This window comes from Canis aureus, chromosome 19, assembly GCF_053574225.1.
Source record: "Canis aureus isolate CA01 chromosome 19, VMU_Caureus_v.1.0, whole genome shotgun sequence".
NCBI lineage: Eukaryota > Metazoa > Chordata > Mammalia > Carnivora > Canidae > Canis > Canis aureus.
The window spans coordinates 44956583-44973925 of record NC_135629.1 but is presented as its reverse complement, the minus strand read 5'-3'; the positions used below and the strand labels follow the sequence as shown (position 1 = coordinate 44973925).

Genomic DNA, 17343 nt, shown 5'->3' with positions numbered 1-17343 from the left:
TAGGTGTTCTTTGGTCTCCTTAGGGGTAGGGCTTGGGTACACATTCTCCAGCTGTGTGGAGTGACACAGGACTCAGAGTCTTCAGGGGACTTAGGAGAGCAGAGTCCAGAAACAATCTGAGGTCTTTTCTGCTCCAGTAGAGCTCTCTACTTGGCTTAGAGCTTGAAGGTATTTCTTGTTTTCCTATGGCTATTTGTCAGCTGATTTCCTTAATATAGCTCATATTGGTGCACATACACAGAATGGGAGACACCAGTTCTCAGGTTCTTGTTATTAACAGAGATGTTATTTCCTCTTTTGTTCTTGTGACATTTTCTTCAGGATGTCCTTTAATAATGTAACACACCAAGCATCTTCAGTGCTAAAAACTACACTAACACTTCAGATGTTTTCCAAAGTCTCTAGATAGATATAGACATTTGATTCCTAAACATTTTAAATATGGGGGTTTATATGAAGTATTGAACTTCTGTGTGGACTTGGACAGGGCAACTGCCGGGGGGTGAGAGTGAAAACTCTAGATAGGAGTTGAAATATTTTGAGGAACAACATTAATCACACTATTCAAAGTAAAGCTAGTTGCTTCTGAGAGCCTTCCTGCACCAGGGCCTGTCACTTGGTCCTCAGGATAGTCATAAGGCCTGAGGGTCTGCCCAAGGGGTCGATGGCTCCTGCAGCTAGTCAATGATTCATCAGGAGGAAGTGCTAGAACATTCAGGATGGTTTGGTGGTATGAAAGGGAGGGATTCCTGGAATGCCCAGGAAAAGGGGATATGGTGGAGTGAAGCCTTGGAGAGGAAAGGGATCTGTTGGAAAGGCTGTGCTGAGGGTTTAAGGATAGGATAAGAAAGGAGGAGGGGAGTATAGGGTGTGGGTGCCATGAGTGCAGGGGTAGCTCATGCTTCTCAGCAGTGACAGAGGAAATCTTTCCAGATGTAAGGCTGTAAAGGCCTCTAGAACCTCTGAATGCCATTCTCCGAGCTCTTTGCCTTTCTCCAAACAGCAGCGTAAGAGAGTGGGGAGAGCTTCCCCCCAGAGGTTGTGGTGGTGCTGTGGCCTTGCCTATCTCCATGTTACTTCTTCCTGGTGTTGACTTGCTATTCTAATTAAGGGTAGAGTTTATATTTATATTGCTTTGTTTTTGCCTCAGTTCCATGGTGGAAACATAGTGTGGTTGGGTATTTATAACTGATGGAAGATGCCATTTCCTCCTTCTGTTTCATTAGGCATTGGATAAAGAGATGAACAAGAGCTTTGCTTTTTCTCAAGAGTGTTTGGAGAAGAGAGCCTAATGGGATGCTGGATGTCAAATGTCAAGATCAGCTGTGCTAAGTGTTGAGGCTATAGTCCTCACTAATAGAGAAAGGAATGGGGGAGGGACTGGAAAGGGAGAGGATGCTTGAGTAACAGGTGCTTGAGTCTGAAGGATGAGTGGGAGGACAGAAGGGCTTTCCCAGTGGTGGGAACACTATGTGCAAAGGGCCAGTGGTAGAGGCTAGATGTGGTAGTATGAAGAATTGAGACAAGGCTAGTGTAGTTGCAGCCAGAAATGTGATGTGCGTATATACATATATACATGCATGTCAGATGACTTCATAGAGTCACTGTAGGCCTAAAGCAAGCAGGGCCTCGAAGGTCAGGGTAAGACGTTAACAAGCATTGGGGGGCTTGAGGGGCTTTAGGAATGGCTACACTGGTAGGGTGTGGTGAATGGATGATCAGTCTCACAGTGAAGGCATAGCTTACCATGGCAAAGAGAAGAAAGGCAGGGGCAGATCAGGGGCCTGGAGGGCGTATACTGGTTGTTAACCTCAGTGGATACCTACTAGGTTTGCCAGTGGAGATAGGCCAGTTCTGGTTGCCAAGGACGGGCTTGTGTAGCTGGCCTCACTGCTGGCTCCTTGGCCCTCATGGGACTGGTTCCTCACCTCTCTAGTATGCCAAGTCATGCTCTCCCCTACTCCATGGGGACATAGGGTTAATGAGGCTCCATGCTTTGGAGAGAGCAGATACTGCTTTGTGCCCTGGGGCTGATACAAAGCTGGAGCATCTCCTTGGTGTGCCTGTGTCCTGACTTTTTGTTGTGGTGTGCCACTCTGTCTGGGTCATCTCTGTCCCTTTGATACTCAGCACAGCCTGTCAGGGCTGCAGTTTCCTCCTGCTTTCAAGGATCAGGTAGTCCATGTTTTCAGCTTCTGGGGCTGTACTGTCTCTGTTGCTGTTACTCAGTTCTGCCTTATAGATGGAAGCAGCTGTGGACAGTACATACTTGGGTGGGTGTGGCTGTATTCCAGGAATACTGTTTGCCAGGACAGCGCAGGCAAGTTTGAAGACCCCGGATTAGAAAGTGGAATCGTTGGCCCAAATTAATCATTCCCTAGCCAGCCAGCACGTGGAGCAGTATGACCTCTGGGCTTGCTTGTGATGCTTTACTGTTGTCCAGCCTCAGTTTCTCCCTTTCTGATAGAGCTGACCAGGGAATTCCCTCATTGATAATTTGGTGGTGCAGTCGCTAAGACCTTTGCCAGGGAGGGGCTGGGTAACATTTTTTCTTCAGGAGCACTCAGTTTTCATGGACCAAGTATACTTTGTGAACTTAGAGGTGGGAGAAGGTGAAAGGATATTGTTAGATTCCATCCTGGAGTTTTGGCCTAATGTTGTGTTTCCAGAACTGGATTAGAGCCAGGGTGGTAAATATTTGGTTACAGATACAGTTGAAGAATTTTTAGATTGCACAAATGTTTGGTGAGTTTGGTGGTAGTAGAAGGAGACCAGGGGTGTATAGCTTCCATAGGGCTTGGGGGGTGCCTTGGAGAGCCCAGACTTCGTGGTCAGATGACTGTGGCCCCAGAGACCCATCCCTGTGTTGGCCTTGGGTACTGTAACTGTAACTGGAGCGTATCCTCAGAACTGGAGTTCCCCAGACAACAGCCAGTTCTTGGCCAGTGCTCCTCCCCTCAAGTTTAAAGGGAGCCAACCTCACTTGCCTGAGCTAGAGAGGATGAAATGGCAACAAAGGACTTCTGTTCCCCAAAGTGCAGTGACTTGATTTCATGTAAATTACCATGGCTACCTTCTTACCAAGTGTGATCTCCCTTTGACTGAGAAATCATTGTGTTTGGGTGGGTTGCAGAGTTGAGGTGGTGTGTGTATGTGTGTGCACGTGGGTGTGCGTTTTTCCCAGGTGTGGGGTCAAAGCCAAGCCATAACGATTTATCAAGGGAGTAGAAGAGTCTCTTATGAGTTGGTAATTGTGTACTTAAGGGTTACTTGATACTGTTTTAAATGTATGGGTTGGAAATAAAAACAGTAAAAGCTCTTTCAACCGAGCCAGTGCAAGTGGATGGCAAAACAGTCCAGATGATGTATCGTAAAAAACAACTACAGTTTATTTCAGAGAAATGCTCCTAGTTTTGATGGTGCTAAGTGATCTCCACTTGGTTTCCACTCCTTTGTGAATTTCACACAATTTGAATGGAGGGACTGTTGGTGTGTGGGATCCTCAGATAGGTTCCTACTTCTTCAATGTTAAATCATCCCCACCCATTCATTCAAATAAATATTTACCAGGCACCTGGTATGTGCGTGAAATAAAATCACGCATCAGGCAGACAAGACACCCCTTTCCTTGTGGCATTTACGTTTTTATTGGGTGAGAAAGTCCACAAACAGAGTAGCTGCATAATGTGGAGTATGCAGGGAGGCTAGGCCTGTGGGAGAGAAGGAGCAGGGTGGGCCTCTGCAGAGACATTTTGAGCAGTGACTTGAGCAGGAGGGACATGGAAGGGTCTGCCATCTGTGGGGTGAGAGTGATTGAGGCTGAGGGAGCAGGTGTAGTACAAACACCGTAGCAGCTCCTGTTAGAACAGGCCATACACAGACATTTCTGAGAAACTGTGTGAAGCTGAATATGAACTGGATGTTTGCTGACATTTAGGGATTATTATGTGGTAGTTATGTTGTCAAAGGTCATTTTCAATTTGGGATGCCAGTTGAAGAAGTGATTGTTAAAATGATAAAATATCTGGGATTTCGTTTAAAACATGAAAAGACCCAAAGGTAGGGGGTTGCCTGATGTGTTGGAGGCATGACCAGGAAGCCAAATGGCTGAGGCAGGGATGAGCAGGGTGGGCACCAGAGAGTCCTCCGGGGCCAGGAGACGATAGTACTTCACTCAGCAAACACCAAACCCGGTGTGCCCAGCAGAGGTACAAGAAGCTGTTGGGCTTTAGATGTGTTTGATGGCAGAACCAAATGCAGGGACTGACTAATGGCAGTCCCTGATGGACTGGATAGTGGAGTAGTCTTATCAAGAGGACAACTCCAGCTTTTAATCTGAGCAGCTGAAAGACTGGGTTTGCTGTGACCTGAAATGGGGAAAGCTGTGTTTGAGTGTGAGAGTCTTGGACATTGCATTCTATCCCATGATGCACTCTGTATGTTGTGATGACACATTAAGATGGCCTTTTTCCTTGCAGGGTTAAACTGTCCAAGAAAATGTCATCCAGTGTGTCTTGTGGTCTTGCAGAGTAGGATACTGGTTCTTTGTCGAAAATCAGTTGTACACGGTGCATAGGTATATTCTGTTCATCCATCTCTTGACTGACAGTCTTTGTCACACTGTCCTGAGAGAGGCAGAGGGAGAGGAGCATCTAAAGCAGTCTCTAAGCCCATTGCAGAGCCCAATGTGGGGCTTGATCTCACAACCCTGAGATCATGATCCGAGACCCGAGCCAAAATCAAGAGTCGGATGCTTTACTGACTGAACCACCCAGGTTCCAGTTGGTTACTGTAGTTTTATGGTAAGTCTTGAAATCAGATAGAGTAAGTCCTCCAAATTTGTTCCTCTTTTTCAATTGTTCTCATTATTCTAGGTCCTTAGCATCTTCGTGTAAATTTAGAATCAGATTATTGGGCAGCCCCGGTGGCTCAGCGGTAGCGCTGCCTTCTGCCCAGGGTGTGATCCTGGAGACCCGGGATCGAGTCCCACGTCACGCTCCCTGCATGGAGCCTGCTTCTCCCTCTGCCTGTTTCTCTCTCTCTCTCTGTCTCTAATAAATAAAAAATCTTTAAAAATTAAAAAAAAAAATAGAATCAGATTGTTTTTTCTACAAAAAAAAAAACCCAAAAACATACTGGGGATTTTTTATTGGGACTGTATTCAATCTGGATCAATTTGGGGGTGTATTGACACCTATGGACAAGACATCTCTCCATTTAGATTTTCCTTCATTTCTCTCAGTGATGTCTTATTGTAGTTGCATTTTTATAGGCCTTGAACATCTTTTAAAAAATTAAACATATCCTGGGGTGCCTGGGTGGTGTTGGTTAAGTGTCTGACTCTTGATTTTGGCTTAGGTCATGATCTTAGGATCCTGGGACGGAGCCCCACTTTGGGTCTGCACTCAGTTGGGAGTCTGCCCAAGGGTTCTCTCCTCTCCCTCTGCCCTTTCCTCTGTGTGTGCCCTATTTATTCCAAAATAAATAAGGGTACATTTCTTTTAAGGTTTTATTTATTTACTCATGAGAGGGAGGGGGGGGCAGAGACACAGGCAGAGGGAGAAGCAGGCTCCATACAGGGAGCCTGATGTGGGACTCAATCCCTGTCTCCAGGATCACGCTCTGGACTGATGGCGGCGCTAAACCGCTGAGCCACCCTAAATTTTGGTTTCTTTAAAAATTTAAGTATTTCATATTTATGCTATTTTAAATGGATTTTTAAAAATCTGTGTGGAAATATTGCTGACTTGTATTGACCCTATTTCTGAAGATTCAGGGTAGGTGTTCCCTCTTTGTGGCAGAGTGAGGCCATGGCTCAGGAGATCTGAAAGAACTAGGATTAACAATGTCCACTGGTTTTTTGTTGTTGTTGTTGTTCTGAATGGGGCCAAGAAACAGCGACAGGAAGTACCCCCCTCCCCAGGAACTAGCCCAGGTGGTGGCTGCAGCTAGTGCTGGGCCTCACGGAGGAGGATGCCATGTGCTCCTTGGTGCCCAAAGGTCTTTCCATAGAGTTCACTGATACTTGCTTATTTTGCAAGTTCTCCTGTGGAAGTGTTTCTCACTATCCGTGAACTGTGAATTGCTGTGAACCCAGTTTAAAAATAAAGGTTTCATATCAGAGCCAAGCTCCTGGTAGTCATGTGGGTGCAAAGAATGACAACTGAGGTGATACAGTATTCTGCAAGCTACAACTGACAGCACTGCCCTGGGATTTGGCTGGTTCTCTAGGTTTAGCCTCTGTGGGTGGAGCCCTGCATGTCTGATGTCACAAAAGAGGGGGAAGTCCTGGGGCCACATTGTCTCTATGACCTTGAGAGAGTTCTGAACATTCTTGATCCTTAATTTTCCTGTCTGTAAAACAGGCAGCTCGCTCTTTCTCACTGGGCAGTTGTTTTATAATCCCTGTGAAAATGATCCTCAGCATAAAACTTTGAGTTGCCCTTTGGAGGTAAAGTCTGCCAGGTTGCAGGCACACTGCATCTTCATCTTTTTGAAGGCAAACCCTACACTGCTTGGAATGGTGGGTGGTTTGGACCAGGGAGCAAAGAGGGTCATGTCTGTAGAGGGAGACCTGGGTGATTCGGGGCAAATTCCTGAATATTATACAAATCGGTTCCTTTATGTGTAAAATGGAAATGATTGCATAACCCTAAGATTGTCTTGGGGATTCAAAGAGATAGGGCGTTTTAGCATGGTAACTGGAACTCACTACTGAGTACCTATTAAATTCTAGATATAACTATTTCTGCTGTTAATGTTATTACTGTTGTAACCAAAACATTGAACCATTTTCTGTGTATTCAGTATATTGGCATGTGGCTGTTTATTACCACCTCTTATCTCTGTCCATATTGCTGTAGTCAGTTTTTTGGGTGCTAGTGTTTATTGGTTAGTACTATATCAGGTCATAGGTCAGAGAGTGATAGAAATTTATTTCCTCAGCCTGCCCCCCTGTGGAAGGTAGCAGAGGCATAGCTGTGGTTGAAATATAAAATTTTGCTATGTAATTACAGGGGTGGGGGACACTGAAAATTGTCTATATATTTCAGAAACTTGCCTTGGAAACTCAGTATTTCTTTTTCTGTCCTTCAGGTTGGTCAGCACGTTGACACAAGTTGCCTTTGACGTAGCTGCCGCCATGGCCAGCTGGTAGGACCAGGCCTCCCATGCACAGAAGCCAGGTGAGTGTTTGGGATCGGTACCTGTGGAAGGAAGACTCTTAACTTGCCCAGCAAGCCTCAATCAGCTCCATGGACATTTGAAACTAAGCACTGTGGGGATCCCTGGGTAGCTCTAGCGGTTTGCCACCTGCCTTCAGCCCAGGGCATGATCCTGGAGTCCCACATCAGGCTCTCTGCATGGTGCCTGCTTCTCCCTCTGCCTGTGTCTCTTTTTCTCTGTCTCTCTGTGTCTCGTATGAATAAATAAAATGAAATCTTTTAAAAAAAAAAAAAGAAAGAAACTAAGCACTGCTTCAGATGCTTATAGCCACCTCCTAGAGGAAATGGAGGGAGGCAAGTCCCTCTAGGACTGTGTACTGGGCTGTCACCATGGGATCACCCAGGCCCTGCCTGTTGCTTCCAGGGAGGCCATTTGCTCTCCCTTTGTGTCTCAGGGTTCACTTGAAAAGCCCAGGCCTGAATGGAATAAACCTTCCTGGGAGTATCAGGAGTAGAGGATAATCCTGGTCAGGTGGCCTTTGCCCTCAGGCCATTTTTGTGATTTCCCAACAGTGACCAAAATGATAGAATTTTACCCTGACCACTGTCAGTGGCACAGGCCCCTGCACTGGTGCTTGGAACTGCTCACCCCTACTTAAGCACGCCTGTGAGGAAACTGAGCCGGTCTCACCCCCTGCTTAGGGCTCTCAAGTTGACTCTCAAGGGCTATCAGAACCCAGCAGGACAGATCTTGACACCTGGGTGGGATTGTTGTCTGGCCAGTCACATTTTGGCCCAGGACTGTCTATCTGGAGAATAATGTAGAACTGAGAGTTAGAACCTAGAAGGCAGCTTGGAGACTCCTCGGTTGATCAGCTGCTTCCTCTTATAGGCCAGCCAGCTGGTGACTTGCTGAGGAGAGTGTACGCCCCTATAACAGCGCCAAAGCTGCATAGGGTGAGAACCAGTCACACCTGGATTCACCTGCCCTTTTTTTTTTTTTAAGATTTTATTTATTTATTCATGAGAAACACAGGAGAGAGAGAGAAGAAGCAGAGGAAGAAGCAGGCTCCTTGCAAGGTGCCTGACGTGGGACTCGATCCTGGGTCTCCAGGATCACACCCTGGGCTGAAGGCAGCACTAAACCGCTGAGCCACCCAGGCTGCCCGATTCACCTGCTTCTTGGCGAGAGTTGGGATTGGTTTATAGCTCTTATTTACATCTAGCAAAAAAACAAAACAAAAACCAAAACCCATGAACATGGTCAAGTATCCTGGTAGTGGGAAAATATTTCCAGAATGCTTTCCTGACAAAAACAAGCTTTACCAGTGCTTTAAAAAATGTTTTTAAACACTCAAGATATAATTTGTCTACCATACAGTTCACACATTTATAGTATATAATTTAGTGATTTTGTTTTTTTGTATATATAAAAGTTGTACAACCATCACCTCTATCTAGTTTCAGAACACTTATACCCCAAAAAGAAACTCCATCCTCATTAGCTGTCACTCCTTATCCTCCCTCTCCCTCTAATCTGCTTTGTGTCTATGCATTTGCCTGTTCTGAACATTTCCTATCAACCGAGTCACATGATATATAACCTTGTGTGTCTGGCTTCTCTCGTTGTAGTTTTTGAGGTTCATCCACGTTGTAGCATGATTCATTGCTTCATGCTCTTTTATGGCTGAGTAGTGATTCCGTTACATGGAAGGACCACTTATTCATTCATCTGGGATAAATTTGGGCTGTTTCTACTTTTTGGCAATTGTGAATAGTGCTGCTATAAACATTTGTGTATACAATTTGTGTGGATGTGTTTTTGATTCCTTTGAGTATATACCTAGGAGTGGAATTGCTGGGTCATATGGTAACGGTTGAACTTTTTGAGGACCTGACAGACTGTTGTCATGACACCTGCACCATTCTATATTCCCCAGCACTGCCTGAGGCTCCCAGGGTTTTCTGGAAACAGAAGTGACCTAAAATCTGTGCTGGTTTCTTAGAGCTAGTTGAGGATCATCAGTGTTGATGATACTTGTTACCTGGTTCTGGTGGCTTGTTACCTGGTGCTGGTGGAGTAGTGGGACATCCCAGAGTGGGCCTGGCACTTGGGTATTGACAGGCTACCTTTAGACATTAGTGTTTAAAAATCAAAGAACTTGGGGATTCCTGGGTGGCTCAGTGGTTTAGTGCCTGCCTTTGGCCCAGGGCGCGATCCTGGAGTCCCGGGATCGAGTCCCTTGTCGGGCTCCCTGCGTGGAGCCTGCTTCTCCCTCCTCCTGTGTCTCTGCCTCTCTCTCTCTCTCTTTCTGTCTATCATAAATAAATAAATCTTTAAAAAAAAATCAAAGAACTTTACATCTGAAAAAGGTCTCACTTGAAGGCCAGCCCACTGGAGTTAGTGATTGCCTTTGTCCTATAGCTCAGGTCATTTTCTGAAGGCAGTGGGCTGGCTTAGGGTTCTCTGAAGTCCTAGGGTAGGTGCTCCTGCCTCTTTCCTGTCCTTGGTTAACTCAGAAGTAGTAAGTACTTGCTGAATGAATGAATGAATGAATGAATGGAAAAGAGGAAAGAAAGAGAAAGAAAAAGAAAGAAAGAAATCTGCTTCCCATAGCATTAGAAGCAGTTGGTTTGGGAATTTAAACTCCTGGAAGTCATCCTAGGTATTCTTTCTGACCCTGCCCTCCCCATCCAGTGCATGGAGGGGCTTGATGGGAAAGGGACAGTCTATGAACAGTTATGGCATGTGATGTATAATGTCAGACAGGCAAAAACACTCTTGAATTTCTTAAGATTTATAAATATGTCAGCTTATACTTTTTAAAAGATTTTTAAATTTTTAAAATCTTTTTATCTTTTATCTTTTTTATCTTTTTAAAGATTTTATTTATTCATGAGAGACACAGAGAGAGAGGCGGAGATACAGGCAGAGGGAGAAGCAGGCTCCCATAGGGAGCCCGACGTGGGACTCGATCCTGGGAATCCAGCATCACGCCCTGAGCCCAAGGCAGGCGCTAAACCACTGAGCCACCCAGGGATCCCCCAGCTTATACTTTTTGTTGTGGGATATAAGTCACCTCAGCAAATTGATTGATTTTGGGTTTTCTCTGGTTAATACCACCTCACACCCACTTTTCAGTTAAATCATGGCTTGTGATCAGCTAGGGTCTCCCCATTCCTGCCACTCAGGACTCAATGGGCACAGATGAGGAGGAGGGTAGGCTCCCAGGGAGCCCTAAGGTATACACACAGCCCCCACACAATGCCCCACCTTGTATGCAGTTGCATGTGTGCACGCCTTGGGTCAGACTGCCTGCTTAGGCTAATGGATTTGGATGTAGCATCCACCCTTCAAGTTTTGCTTGTCAGGAGCTCTGTTTGTTGAGCACACTGCTCATGTGCTGAATGACTAGCCTTATGTTGGGTGTTAAGGATTAAAAATGAGTATGGCTTATAGAAAAACAGTTCACAAAGACCATGAATGCAGATAGCCGTAACCAAGCTATGGAAGATGCTCATGTCTTTCTGATATTAAGAATAATGTTCTTTAAAGCTTCCTCAAGACAACATTTCTGACTTTTTGTCCCCAGAGGTGAATACCAATCTGTTGGTGGAAATCAGGCACTGCCATATGTTGCTTTTTTAGAGGTTCACAACTCCTTAGAGATTTGCTTACCCTTTGCTCCAAAAATTCCAGTTCTGGAAAGGTATCACAAAGATACAGTGTCAAAATAAGAATTGTGACAAGGATGTTCATTACAACATTCTGAAGTAGCAAAACTGGAAATGACTTAGATGTTTGTCAGTTGGGGTTGGAGACAATGGGGGTGGATCCCCTGGTGGGATGGCGTCAAGCCCCTGAAGGAAGGAAGGAGGATGTCCTCATGTCATGGTGACAGGATTTCTAGGGTGAAATAAGTGGAAAAAACAAGGTGGAGGATGAAGAGATGTATGTAGCACATTTACCTATCCAAGAGAAGGTGGGGGGCTATGGATGTATGTGTGTGTGTGTGTGTGTGTTTGCTTGTATTTTATTTTTAAATACAGGAAATCTAAACCATAAATGAACATAGTCCTTTCTGGGAGGAGGGCTGAGAGGGGAGAAGGTTACCAGAAGATGTCTCTGGCTTTCTTTTCTATGTAGTACCAGATGGGTGTTTTACATAATTATAAACAAAAGTATGGCGCATGTTATGAGGAGGGGAAGAGAAGCAGCCCCTAAAAAAACAAAAGGAAATTTATATGAATCTAGGTGTATGTCAGTTGTGACTTAAATTGGTGACTTGACCTCTGAGAGAGGATTTCCTTTGCTAGACTTTTTTTTTTTTTTTTTTAAGATTTTATTTATTTATTCATGATGGACATAGATAGAGGCAGAGACACAGGCAGAGGGAGAAGCAGGCTCCCTGCCAGGAGCCTGATGCGGGACTCGATCCCAGGACTCCAGGATCACGCCCTGGGCCAAAGGCAGGTGCTGAACTGCTGAGCCACCCAGGAATCCCCTAGACTTTTTAAACATTGTAGTTAGACTGTAAGCGTTTTAGTGTGATATGCCATAAGGGTAAAAACTTCTTTTAAAAAATCATTAACTATTTTAGGAATTCTTTTTGGTTTTAGGTTAATAATACCAATAGTCTTAGTGTTATATACAGTAGTGCCCCCTTCCCTACAAGGATATTTTCCAGGACCATCCTTGATGGGATGCTTGAAAATGCAGAGATTGTCAAACCCTGTATATACTATGAATTTTCCTATACATATATACTTATGATAAAATTTAATATATAAGTTAGGGCCAGTAAGAAATTGACAACAATAACTAATAATAGAACTATTATGGGTATACTGAAATAAAAGTTGTGGAACGTGGTGTCTCTCTCTCAAAATATCTTAGTACTGTATTCACCCTTCTTGGGATGATGTGAGATGATAAAATGCCTATGTGAGAGGGGATGAAGTGAGGTGAATGATGTAGACATTGTGACATAGCATTAAGCTACTATTGACTTCTAATGGTATGCCAGAGGATCATCCACTCCTGGACCGTGATTGGTCGCAGGTAACTGAAATGGTGGATAAGTGGGGACAACTGTATTATAGGAGAAAGCAAGTAACTATTGTCTATAAGAACCAGAATTTTCAGTACCAAAGAAAAATACGAGTATAAAATCAAAGCACTTAAGTTAAAATGTTTTAATTCTGAATTTACATTGGAAATATCCTGATTGTATAAGACTACCAAGGATGGGACAGGTGTCCCATAAGAATGGATTACTGAGTTGGAGCATCAGATGTGTTAATAAAATAAATCCATAGGTTTATTTATGTTGGTGCTCACAGGAGAGGAAGAAACTCACTGGTCCCCTTTGGAAGGTGCTAGGGAACCAGTTTATTTCAGAAACTGATAAATGGAGAGAAATTAGCATTTATCCTTTCTCTTTTCTATGGACTGAATTCTTGAGGAACAAAATAGTGGGTGAGAACAAGTTCCCCTCACAGGTCAGTGCTGCTCTACAGAACTTCGTAGAACTCTCTGTACCCTCACTGTCCATTGTGGCACCTGGAATAGTTCAAAGAAGTCAAATTTTCATTTTAATTTTAGCCTATTTAAATGGCCACATGTGGCTAGTGGATAGTGCAACTATTAACACATTCTGGCTAATTGAAATGATGGGATTGGGAATTCCTGGGTGGCTCAGCGGTCTAGTGCCTGACTTTGGCCCAGGGCGTGATCCTGGAGTCCCAGGATCAAGTCCCACATCAGGCTCCCTGCATGCAGCCTGCTTCTCCTTCGGCCTGTGTCTCTGCCTCTGTGTGTTTGTGTGTGTCTCATGAATAAATAAATAAAATCTTTAAAAAGATGGGATTATAAGCTTATAAATTTTCAGGCACCTGGGCTTCCTGGGTGGCTTAGTGGTTGAGCATCTGTCTTTGGCTCAGGTGGTGATCCCTGGGTCCTGGGATCAAGTCCCACATTAGGTTCCCTGTGGGGAGCCTGCTTCTCTCTCTGCCTATATCACTGCCTCTCTGTGTGTCTCTCATGAATAAATAAATCTTAAAAAAAAAAAAATTTTTTTCAGACACTTATCCTCAGTGGCTGCCTGTTCCCAAGAAGGGTGTGTGTGCTTTAGGAATGATGTGTGCTTGGTTGGGCCTCAAAATCTAGTTGATAGTAAATTACGGGCATGTTGCATTATACCACAGGGATGCCATCAGCAAACCTGACGGTGGGAAACAGGATAAATAAATGTATGGTTGAAAGGAAAGGTTGGTGGGTACCTATAGATTTCAACTGAACATGACTGATGGAGATTGAGAAATGCTTTTTGTTAAATTATTGGAAGTTAGCTCATGAGATTGTTATTTGTTCGTGTTGTAGAGATAAATACGGACCAGGTCCTTCATAAAATGAATGCTGTGTAGAAATTGCTTCACATGAGGTTATAGAGTGTGGGGAAGGCTAAGTGTGGAAGACCTACAGCCTGGATAGTGCATGTGCACTATGAGTCACGCTCTTGCTACTTCTGTGGGTATGTTTGCAGTTTTCCATGATCAAAAATTTGAAAAATGGGCTTAACCTAGGCATTCACTCAGGGAGCTTTGTGGCATATGTCACCAAAGAGAAAGAGCAGTTTATAAAAGTGAGGGTGGTGGCCTCTTTTGGTTAAATTCAAGCAGAAAACCTTCAGCAGCGATGCTGGAATTGTTGTGAGGGTCTGTGGCTGGAGGCCTGTCAGGTGGAATAGCCTGATTATAACCTTTCTGTAATAATACTCACAGCTACCTTTCATGGAGCCTTCAGAGAGCATTAGTGATAGCCTGGGTGCTATTCCCATTTCACAGGTAAGGAAACTGAGGCGAATCAGGCATTCTGGTTTCTACCTGATGCACTGTAATGCTGATGGCACTTTCCTTTCCCTGAACCTCTGGCTTCCCTTCCCAGTACTTGGAGTTCTCATTTTATCACTACATGTGCTTCTTTACCTCAATACTTTGACTATGATATCCTATACTTTGTTTTGTGACATGATATATTTTTGATTAGAAAACAATCTCTCCTCATCTGTCCATAGCAGCCATAGGCAATCAGGAGTGGATAAAGTAGATGGTTTGATCCTGGGATCACTGCAACTCTCAGAGTGGAAGGGACCTCACTCTGTGTCCACTGTCCGCCCACCCGCCTCCTTGTGTATCTTCCCAGGGTTTCCTGGAAGGAGGCCTGTCATTGGAACCCCCCAGGAGTGTCCATGTTGGACCAGTCAGCCCCTGGTTCCTGGTAGAAACCAGGCAGTTATTTGGATGAATGAATGAGTAAAACACCTGTAAGACTGAGGCAGGTGGCACATTCCTGGGAGTGTGTTAATCTAAAACCATAGTGTGTGTTGTTTTGGTTTTAGGCAGTGTGAAGTCTGTAATGAACTTGACTTAAATCATGTTCTGCTGGTGTTAGTTGTGTGACCCCAATTGTCTGAGACCTTGCTCTCTTTGCCTTGACTCCCCATTGCTAAATTGATCTTTGCCCACATGGCCTTGCTTCTAGGCATTAGCTCTTTTGCTTGGAGGCAGTTTAGTTCCCACCTGTGTGGTGGGTTTGTTGTGACTTAAGACACTGAGAACTGTATGGTTGATTTACAGAACCTAAAATTCACCAGTTTAACCATTTCAAAGTGTACAGTTGCAGTGGCATTTAATACACTCACAATATTGTATGATAACCATTTCTGTCAAATTCCGGAATTTTTTTTTTTTTAATTTTTTTTAAATTTTTATTTATTTATGATAGTCACAGAGAGAGAGAGAGAAAGAGAGAGAGGCAGAGGGAGAAGCAGGCTCCATGCACCGGGAGCCCGACGTGGGATTCGATCCCGGGTCTCCAGGATCACGCCCTGGGCCAAAGGCAGGCGCTAAACCTCTGCGCCACCCAGGGATCCCTCCGGAATGTTTTTATCCTCAAAAGAATCTGTACCCATTAGCGGTCACTCCCCACTCTACCTCTGTGCCCTTCAGGGCCCTGGCAACCACTCATCTACTTTATGTCTCCATGGATTTGCCTGTTCTGGGTATTTCATATAAATGGAATCTTTTTTTATTCTATGTGGCCTTTTTATCTGGCTGCTCTCATTCAACACAGTATTTTCATCCACATTATGACATGAATCAGAACTTCATTCCTTTTTATGAGCGAATAATATTTCATTGTATGGGATGTATCACAGCCCATGGATGTTGATGGGCATTTGGGTTGATTCTATTTGTTAACTATTGTGAATAGTGCTGCTTTTAACATTTGTATGTAAGTTTTTGTGTGAATATGTTTTCACATCTCTTATATACCTAGCAGTAGAATTGCTAGGTCATATGGTAATGCTGTATTTAACTTTTTTTTTTTTTTTGTATTTAACTTTTAAGAGACTGTCAAGACTGTTACCCACATCACTGCAACATTTTATGTTCCTCTCAACAATGTATGAAACTTCCAGTTTCTCCACATCCTTGACAACACTTTTCTTTTTCTGTTTTTTATTATAACCATCCTAGTGGGTATGGGATAGTATCTAATTGTGGGTTTGATTTGCATTTATCTGATGACAAATGTTGAACATCTTTTCATATGTCTATTGCCCTTTTTTTTTTTTTTAAGATTTTATTTATTCATGAGAGACACAGAGAGAGAGGCAGAAACACAGGCAGAGGGAGAAGCAGGCTCCACGCAGGGAGCCTGACATGGGACTTGATTCTGGGTCTCCGGAATCACACCCTGGTCTGAAGGCAGCGCTAAACCGCTGAGCCACCCGGGCTGCCCTGGCCATTTGTATATCTTCTTTGTGGAGAAATGTCTATTCGAATCCTTCACCTGTTTTTGAATTGGATTTCTTTTTTAATTATAAGAGTTCTTTCCATATTCTATACACTAGACCTTTATCAGATATATGATTTGCTTATATTTTCTCCCATTTTGTGGGTTGTTTCCTTCCCCATCCCACCCCTTCAAGATTTTAAGTAATCTCTATACCAAATGTGGGGCTCAAAGTTACAGTCCTGAGATTGAGATTCCACACTCCTGACTGAGCTAGCCAGACCCTGCCCCCCATATTCCTATGCACATTAGATTTTAATTTTGATGAAGTCCAGTTGGCCTTTTTTTTTCTTCTGTTGATATTGTACTTTTGATTTCACATTTAAGAATCTGTTGCCAAACCCAAGGTCATGATTTACCCTTCCGTTTTTTCCTGAGTTTTATAGGTTTAGCTTTTAATAGTTAGGTCTTTGACCTATTTTGAGTTAATTTTTGTTAAAAGGTAAAAGTTTTGTTTTTGATCTTTATCCTTTTTATTGGCATGAAGACATTTTGGTTTATTTAACTAGGCAGTGGAGTGATAGCTGGGAATTTCTTGTATGTTTAACAGATTTATATTGAGCATGTATTCTGTCCTGGGCTCTAGGATGGTAGCACTGAACAAAGAGGTGTTCCCTGTCTTATGGGAGATGGGGTTAGGAGGATACACAGAAAGACACATAAATAGAATATTAAGTGGTGATGAAGTGGGAAAGAGGTTAGAAGTCCACAGAGGGAGATAGATATCATTTTTGTGTCTCAGCTGAGAGCTAAAAAAGAGGGTAGTTCACAGAGGGGGGCGGAAGGTGGGGGAAGAGCCTTGTAGGCAGAGAGAGCAAGAAGTGCAAAGGCCCTGGGGTGGGAGTGAGGTTGACTGTCAGAGGAAAGTCAGAATGTCAGTATGGCATAATAGTATGGGGTCAGGGTGGGGTGGTACAGAATAGCAGGAGACAAGTTCAGAGAGGCTGACCTGACCTCAAGGCTGTGTGTGGTGAGGGCCTTGCTTTTACTTTGAATAGTATCTTTTAAAAAAAATTTTTTTTTTATCATTCATTTATTTATGAGAGGCAGAGACACAGGCAGAGGGAGAAGAAAGCTCCATGCAGGGAGCCCGATGTGGGTGGGACACGATGGATCCCGGGACATCGGGATCACGCCTTGGGCCGAAGGCAGGAGCTAAAGCACTGAGCCACCCAGGGACCCCCTTAAATAGTATCTTTTACAAAAGGACCACTTAATGGGATATCCTCAAACCCAGCTCTGCTGTTCCCAGAGATTGTTGTAGGTATCTGAACAACTCCCTACCCAAGGAGTATCTTTCCACTCACAGGGTAGAGGCTC

General features: G+C 44.0%; 1 protein-coding gene and 1 long non-coding RNA gene across 12 annotated transcripts in view; one reads left to right on the top strand and one right to left on the bottom strand.

Moving 5' to 3' along the window:
- The window catches only part of LOC144290250 (uncharacterized), a 59643-nt gene extending 52428 nt beyond the window's left edge, over positions 1-7215 (bottom strand). For both annotated transcript variants that reach the window (XR_013358021.1, XR_013358020.1), the window contains exon 1: positions 7061-7215. This is a non-coding gene — a long non-coding RNA (uncharacterized LOC144290250). The remainder of the gene's footprint in view (positions 1-7060) is intronic.
- Positions 1-17343, top strand: part of GATAD2A (GATA zinc finger domain containing 2A) — a 117131-nt gene that overhangs the window by 40799 nt on the left and 58989 nt on the right. For 5 of the 10 annotated variants that reach the window (XM_077859260.1, XM_077859254.1, XM_077859252.1 and 2 more), the window contains exons 1-2: positions 7090-7184; positions 10047-10173. Coding sequence is in view for 8 of the 10 variants with exons in the window: in XM_077859254.1 (XP_077715380.1) it covers positions 10060-10173 (114 nt within the window). In the remaining 2 variants the exon portion in view is untranslated. Of the gene's footprint in view, positions 1-19; positions 169-7089; positions 7185-10046; positions 10174-17343 lie in introns of those variants that run through there. The other 5 variants (XM_077859258.1, XM_077859255.1, XM_077859256.1 and 2 more) reach the window with 3 other exon arrangements.